Source organism: Contarinia nasturtii, unplaced genomic scaffold (assembly GCF_009176525.2).
Source record: "Contarinia nasturtii isolate CC-2019 unplaced genomic scaffold, AAFC_CNas_1.1 Cnas_scaffold_4132, whole genome shotgun sequence".
NCBI classification, from domain to species: domain Eukaryota; kingdom Metazoa; phylum Arthropoda; class Insecta; order Diptera; family Cecidomyiidae; genus Contarinia; species Contarinia nasturtii.
In genome coordinates this window covers 3,957-11,260 of record NW_022201428.1, presented here as the reverse complement: position 1 = coordinate 11,260, position 7,304 = coordinate 3,957, and the positions used below count along the sequence as shown (strand labels likewise).

Sequence of the window (7,304 nt, the reverse complement as noted above, 5' to 3'; positions counted from 1 at the left end):
TTTGGGAAAATCCCGAATCTGTCTAATAATGTAAACCATTCGAAATTGTTCTGGATTTCATTTAATTGCTTTGTAGAAAAAATTCATTCGAAAATAAAATTACAGACCATATGCGATTTCTTTGTTAAATGGCATATTGATTTTTCTGTATTTTAACCATCCAATTTTGTTGTCTTCGAATTAATACTTCACCCTTTGAGAAATGCCAAATGAAAAAGCTACCACAAAGCGAAAACTTGAAATTAAAACTAAACGTTTACCAGAAGTTAATGGATAAGTACACGTAAATTGAGTCTACTGCTACTGACACACATTTTTCGGTTTGTGCATTCTGTTAGGTATTATTTGCACTGAAATATTGACAGGAAAATCACAGCTTCTCAAACCAACTTCAAATTAAGTTTCCTTTGAAGGAAAAAAAAAACAATTGAAATTGAATCTTGATTTGAAATGTAAAATGCTCGGGGTATACCATATAATTCTGGTTACTTTTGGCTAAAAATAGCATTCACTCAAAAGTATAAAAAGCTACGGCCAAACTCGAAATGTAATTCAATCGAAATTGACTTTCATTCAGGTCAAAAAGTCATTTCAAAGTCCAACACTCGAGAAACTAATTTCAAAGTAAAACCAAGAATGAAAGTGCTTGAACTGAATCGAAATTTTTTGATACTGCTTGGTGTGTGTCCGGTGCCAGCAAGTAAATGGTCTTCACTCTTCAAAATGAATTACATTTTGGTGTTGGTGCTTCAAGTGCTCGGTTTAATCTTCAGCATTCTGTTCATTGTGAAATTCATTGGCATCGATTTGAATAGTGTGTTGTATGCTGGTTTTCATACATCTGCTTACAGTAGTTCAACGTATAGTTTGCTTGTTGGTTTTATGCTTCGGCACAAGATATCGATTGTATTCGAAAAGCTTCAAAAAATTTACGACGAAAGTGAGTTGAGATTTTCGGAAATGAATTTTTTTTTATTGAACTTGATTCCGGGTCGTTTTCAACAGATCGATTTAAGGATTCCGCCGACATTTTGGCAAAAGCAAATGAAAGAGGCACATGGATAACGGAAAATGTAATGAAGTTTCTCACTTTGAGTTATTTTCTTGCGTCAATTTTGCTCGCCATTCTGAGCGCTCTATACTGTTATTTCGTGAATGGGCTCACTGACGTGCAACCACTTTATGTCCCGTTCAAATTCATGTAAGTCATTTTCGCATCAATTCGGTGATGAAACTTGACCCATAAATTCGATTTTCATTCAGTTTGCCGTGGAACCAGCAAACTTTACGCGGATGGATTTTTGAGACGATTTTCAGTGACATTTCATCTTCACTGTATCTTCACACCAACATGGTATTCCTCGCCTTTTTCATTGCGGTTTGTGAATTTCATCAGGCATTCTTGAAGCATTTCGAAGCTTTAATGCAGACGATTCAGAACACGAATGGAAATAAACAAATTAAAGTGCTTTTATGCGATATTATTCATTATCACGTTTCAATAAAGAGGTGAAGTTGCGCATTGATTGAGGCGAAAATATCACAATTTTTATTCACTTTTATCTACAGCTTCTTCTGGGAAACGTCGAACGTTTACAGTTTGATCCTTTTGACGCAATTGATTTGTATTGTTCTACACATGACCTGCAGCGTATTTCAAATGGACATGGTAACCACTGCGGAAACAATAATATTTTCAAAACTTTTTTTATAAATTTCGTCTTGCAATCTAGGCTATTAAACATCCCGATTTAAATTTCTACATGGTATGTATGAGTTTGTTGGTGAGCGCTGCCAATTTGTATTTCTATTGTTATTATGGAAATCGTTCGACAAATGATTACGCACAGATGGCACATGTTTTGTACGGATCGAATTGGAACAAGTTGCCGGTTGAACTACAAAAGTTCATTAAAGTGATGATCGCCAATGCACAACGGCCGCTGTTTTACCATGGACTTCATATCTTTCATCTGAATTTGGAAACGTATTTGAAGGTAATTGACAGGTTCTAAAGTTCAATTTGGTTGTAACTTGGTCAGAGACTGTTTCTCAGAGCAATATATGCGAGGAGGAGAAGCCGGAGGAAAACTAATATTTTGATCCTCATGGCTTCCCCGGTTCTTCTAAGCGCACCACCTCTCATATATTGCTCTGAGAAACAGTCTCTGGCCAAGAAACAGTCTCTGCACTTGGCTAAAATTCAGCTGCTTTCTTTCAGTTGCTTCGATCAGTCATAAGTTATTACTTAATGTTCAAAACTTTTGCAATGGAATAAAATACTCAAAAAGTATTTCTTGTTATTTATTATCTGTGTTTTTTCAAGATCAAGTTTAGAATTAAAAAAGCTTGTGCTTTTAAGTTATAATTTGATAAATTCGACATTATTATACTGTCAACAACAAATGTTCAAATCCTATAAAATGAACCAAAGTAAAAGCGTTTGTTAAAAAAAAATGAAAACGTTCAAATTACCTTTGGCATCAATTTCACTTTCTTTTCTTTTGGTGGAGCATACTTGACCCGTCAATGTAATGGGTTTATCGAAAAATTGTTCAACTTGATATCTGGCATATTTCATGTAGTCGAACAGACAATTCTCAATATTATTCCACTCGTCGTTATCATAGTATGAATTTTCGCTGTCTTTAATGTACATTACAATCGGCAAAACGCCTTTTATATTTTTCAATTTCGCGCAAGCAATGTAATCAGACGAATGAGTCATATATCCATTTGGATTATAATGATAATCACTGACGATCGGAATCAATTTGGCTTTAATTTTATTCGCTTTTTCGGTGGCAAACCAATATGTTCCCGATACATCGATCAAATTTAATCGATGACGAACTAAAAGGGGACGATATTCAAGTAGAATTTTATTAAGATCACATGCCATTGTGCTAAATTTTGCCAAATATGGCTTTTTTTCATTGAAAAGCCCGTCGAAGGCAATCACATATGCATACAGTACAAAAAGTGAATTGATTGATAAAACTGGATATTTTCTAAAAACACCAGTTTTACGAGCGAATTGTTCAATTTGCGTTTCTAGGTCGCGTTGCATATCACAAATTTCGGAGTCTTCATGTATGGATAGATTTTGCGCCATTCGCGCAAGTGATCGATTAACATGCGTCATCGTTGACATAAAATGATTGATGTTATTTTCCAAGTCAAGTTTCTCTGCTGTGTTCACTATAGATTTAGCTAAAACCGAATTGAATTTACTCGTCTTGTCCATCACTGTATGGATATATTCCTCCAATATTCCATCAATCTGTGAAATGGACGAGAGGTCAAAGTGTTTATACAAAGTGTGTACTGAAAAGGGGAATGAGAAACTACCGTCGGTATCACAAAAGTCAGCAGAAATGTTGATTTTGTCACCGCTCTTTCGGCCATATTGTAAATTGAATCCAATGACTTTTTTATGTTGCTCATGTGTGGCCGTTGTCAGAATATTAAATTTAATTTGACTGACCGGAAAATCATTTTGTTCCCTGCAATTTATGCCATTCATTCTGAGAAAATCTAAAATTTCAGCATCAAGCTGTAAGGAAAAATATACATTTCTTGGATTTTTAGCACAAATTAAACTTTCTTGATGTTTACTTTGCAAATCGAGAAGCAAAAAAATAACATCACCAACACTTTACTCATTTTTCTTCGATAAGTATAGGAAATTTCCTTCAATTTCTTTGAAAAGATGTTCTTAATTTTCAAATATACTGACAGCCTCCCATCGAATGAAGCTCTTTTTATATGACAATTCGGTATTGAATATGCAAATCTACATCTAGTTCCAAGTAATACAGAATTATAATTTTATTCTAATTTTACTTCATGCTTTTATCAATAGGGAAATTAACGTTTAATATGATGCTTTGGAGAATACTATTTCTCCAGAATGAAACTTCGAAATTACGAAGTATTATTTGCTCATTCAAAAAATGGAGTGTTTACAAAGAGTATTGCAGTCCTAGAGCTCGAATAAAAACAAAAAACATTCTTAGGGATCCTAGATTATTTCGTTTTGCTAGAGATTTTTGAGCCTTTTGAGAATCATAAATTTTTTCCGAGTGGAATATTTTTTTTTTTGATCGAGCTTTTGCCCTTCTCTCGGCTTTTGTCATTCTCCCTTATATACTAGATAAAAGTGACTCTTGTGAGGAACTCCTATGGATTCGGCCGGGGGGATTCCCTACGAAATTTCACAACGACCCCCTAAAAAATTTCCGCAAAACATAAACGAAGAAGAACTGTAGAAAAGAGAATACGCAAAAACGATATTTTGTATGAAATAAGATGGACAAATACAATTTTAGATGGCATATCATCTAGTTTTCATTGAATATTTCTCTGTGTGTATGATTGCGGTATTTTCCCTAGGTATTCATTTTTCCTCGTGCGTGGAATTTTCCCCTCAAAAGTCTATTTCACTTATATTTGATACAATTTTATTCAGTATTCAAAGAGCAATCTTTCTTGATAACGATTGATGAATAGAGTCAATAGTTTTCAGCTATGAATATAGCGGCTGTTATTTCATAGGTGCTATTTAACTCATGTGCTGTGTGCGATCTTTGTTTTCTGCATGTTGTGCATTATTTTCATCATCTCTCTCGTTTGTATACATTCTCATTCAAATGTACAGTAGAATAGTAGGTCATGCCCCGAAAACTATTGACTGGATGAATATTGATTGTTCGATAAACGTCATCCACAAGGTAATGGTGAAATTTTGAATTTCAAATGAATGCAAATTACTTCTCATTTTAAATACGATTAATATGTGATAAGCATACTCGATATTGTATTGGGACTATCAAATTTGTCAACTTTGGACAATTTACTTGTAAATTTACTCGGGCACCATGATACTATTCTCGAAACCATAAAAACTACCGGGCTTCATTTGAAAATTGTTTTATTTTGTTGATATTTGCACAAGTAATATATTTTTTTGAATTTCCATTATAAGTTCGAAGACGATTCAGTCAATTTGACGGTCAAATTAAACACCATTTATTGTGCTAATTGAATATGTTTTTTGGTGTCCACATGTTCAAATCCTATAAAATGAAACAAAGTCAATGCGTTTGTTCAGAGAATGGATATATTCAAATTGCCTTTAGCTCCAATTCCACTCTCCTTGCTCTCAGTGGAGCATACTTTATTCGCTAATGCAAGAGGTTTATCAAAGAGTCGCTCAACTTCATGTCTGGCGTACTTCATGTAGTCGGAAAGGCAATGCTCAAAGTTCTTATTGTCATTGTTGTCATAATATGCACTTTCGCCGTCTTTAATGTACATCATGGTCGGTTTAATGTCTTTCATATCTCCCAACTTTTTGCAAGCAATTGATTTAACACTCGATCCACTGTAGCCTTTGGAATTATACGAATAAGCACCGACAATTGAAACTTGCTTGGCTTTCATTTTATTCGCTTTTTCTACAGCCCACCATGTTTCCAAGACATTGATCAAATTTAATCGATGATAAACGGTAAGTGTGCGATATTCGTAGAGCATTCGTTTAAGATCACATGCCATTTGTGAATGTGGCAAATGTGGTTTCTTTGCTTTGAAGAGCGCATCGAAGACAATCACATAAGCATGTAGTATAAATAGTGAATTGATTGAAAAAACTGGATATTTTCTAAAAACACCAGTTTTACGTTCGAAATTTTCAATTTGCGTTTCTAGATCATTTCTTATATCAGCTAATTCGCTATCTTCATGTATGGATAGATTTTGTGCCATTCGCGCAAGTGATCGATCAACATGTGTCATCGTCGACATAAAATGATTGATGTTATTTTCCAAGTCCAGTTTCTCTGCTGCGTTCACTATAGATTTTGCTAAAACCGAATTGAATTTACCCGACTTGTCCATTGCTGTATTGACAATACCAAATAAACAACCACCAACGGTGCTGACCATTGTAAGCAAGAAGGCGCCCTTGTTCAATGCTATATCCATTTTATTATATACATTTTCAAGCGAACCTTTTACGGTTTTTTCATGCGAACCCAATTTGAGAACGTTAAAATGAATTTCACTGATTGGGGTACGGGAATCGAAAATTTGCGCCTCTCTGTCTGTGCCACATAGAGTGGCGTCCACGTTGGTGAGAAAAAGCTGCGAAGAGAAAGGCAAGAAAAAAAAATGTAGATCAAAGTCATAGAGGTAAACAGAGGTTATGAATCGATAAAACAAATCGAAAGGAAACCGAATAGATCCCGTTCTATTCCGAATGCGACCCGAGACCGAACCAGCAAGCAGGGTTTGGTATTCTAGCCACTTATTTTAGGTCATAAAAGACCATAAGAGCTTGGTGTCTTGCAAACTTTTTTCAAACCATCCTCATTCAGATTCTTTTACGAAGATGAAAATGGAAAATGACACCAATTATCCCACGAAATTTACGTGGTCGATTTTTTAAATACAAAATCAGTATGTTCTGTCACTTTTCACCAGAAAATATATTGAACCAACTGGTCAGTTGAGCTGACAGTACGTTAGCTAGCTAAATGGGCTAAAAGTGTTTCTTTGTTTATGGCTTTTAAAAAACAACAATCACCATTATTATTCATTTCAAGGATCTTTCAAGACTTTCATAAAACTATTTAATTCAAAGGCAAATTAACTACAAAGCCGAAAGTATGAATCTAATTTTTGAATCAAAACATTTTATTTTCACAAAATAATTCAATTCCAATATTCGAAAAATGTTCTTGGGGCTTATAACTAAAATAAATACTCCTACGATCCTTTAAAGGAGGTAATTAGTAATTACCTCGCAAATCACCAACCACAAAAATAACGCAGTGAACATTTTTTCGATTGAAAGGCGAACAGGCGAACGAATTTTTTGTTAATTTTCCACGTTTATTATACTGATAAACTTCGTCGAATGAATCTGCTTTTATACGCGATTTTAAAATGCAAAAGTTGTTCAATATGCAAAATAACATTTGAATATTTAAATTGATCGTAAAACGGAATAATAAATATTTTCGGATGACGTTGAAATGATGACGCAAACAACTTGTTGACATCCAACGCAAAATCATCAAAATTAAATCAATTTTAAAACCAAACATCCACGCCCAGCTAAAATGGATGACGACTGGTGTGAGTCCATAGGGTGCGGTGAGGAATGGATTTTCTTTTTTTCCCACCTCTATCACACACGCGTCCGGAACTCGATTCAGTATGCAAAACGAAGGAAAAAATGGGTTTGCCACCTCCTTCAGGTTTGACGACTTTAATTCCAAAAATGCTACATATTCCAT

General features: G+C 34.5%; 1 protein-coding gene and 1 long non-coding RNA gene across 2 annotated transcripts; one reads left to right on the top strand and one right to left on the bottom strand.

Annotated features, from left to right (window-relative positions):
• Window positions 1-754: 754 nt before the first annotated feature.
• LOC116350442 lies at window positions 755-1,398 on the top strand. Its single transcript, XR_004202025.1, has 3 exons — window positions 755-940; window positions 1,006-1,201; window positions 1,264-1,398. It is a non-coding gene; the product is annotated as an uncharacterized LOC116350442 (long non-coding RNA).
• Window positions 1,399-4,916: 3,518 nt separating this feature from the next.
• Window positions 4,917-6,904, bottom strand: LOC116350441. The gene is made up of 3 exons (XM_031782238.1): window positions 6,806-6,904; window positions 5,136-6,147; window positions 4,917-5,078 (listed from the first exon to the last, which is right to left on the bottom strand). Exons 1-3 carry the CDS (start codon window positions 6,842-6,844, stop codon window positions 5,032-5,034), a joined length of 1,098 nt encoding a protein of 365 aa, XP_031638098.1. The 5' UTR covers window positions 6,845-6,904; the 3' UTR covers window positions 4,917-5,031.
• Window positions 6,905-7,304: the final 400 nt, after the last annotated feature.

Excerpts from the sequence above, each read along its gene's own strand:
- LOC116350441 (XM_031782238.1), bottom strand. The coding sequence starts at position 6,844 with ATGTTCACTGCGTTATTTTTGTGGTTGGTGATTTGCGAG. Across the intron at positions 6,148-6,805 it reads TGTGGTTGGTGATTTGCGAG|CTTTTTCTCACCAACGTGGA; the intron begins GTAATTACTAAT and ends TTCTCTTCGCAG. Across the intron at positions 5,079-5,135 it reads GAGTGGAATTGGAGCTAAAG|GATTTGAACATGTGGACACC; the intron begins GCAATTTGAATA and ends TTCATTTTATAG.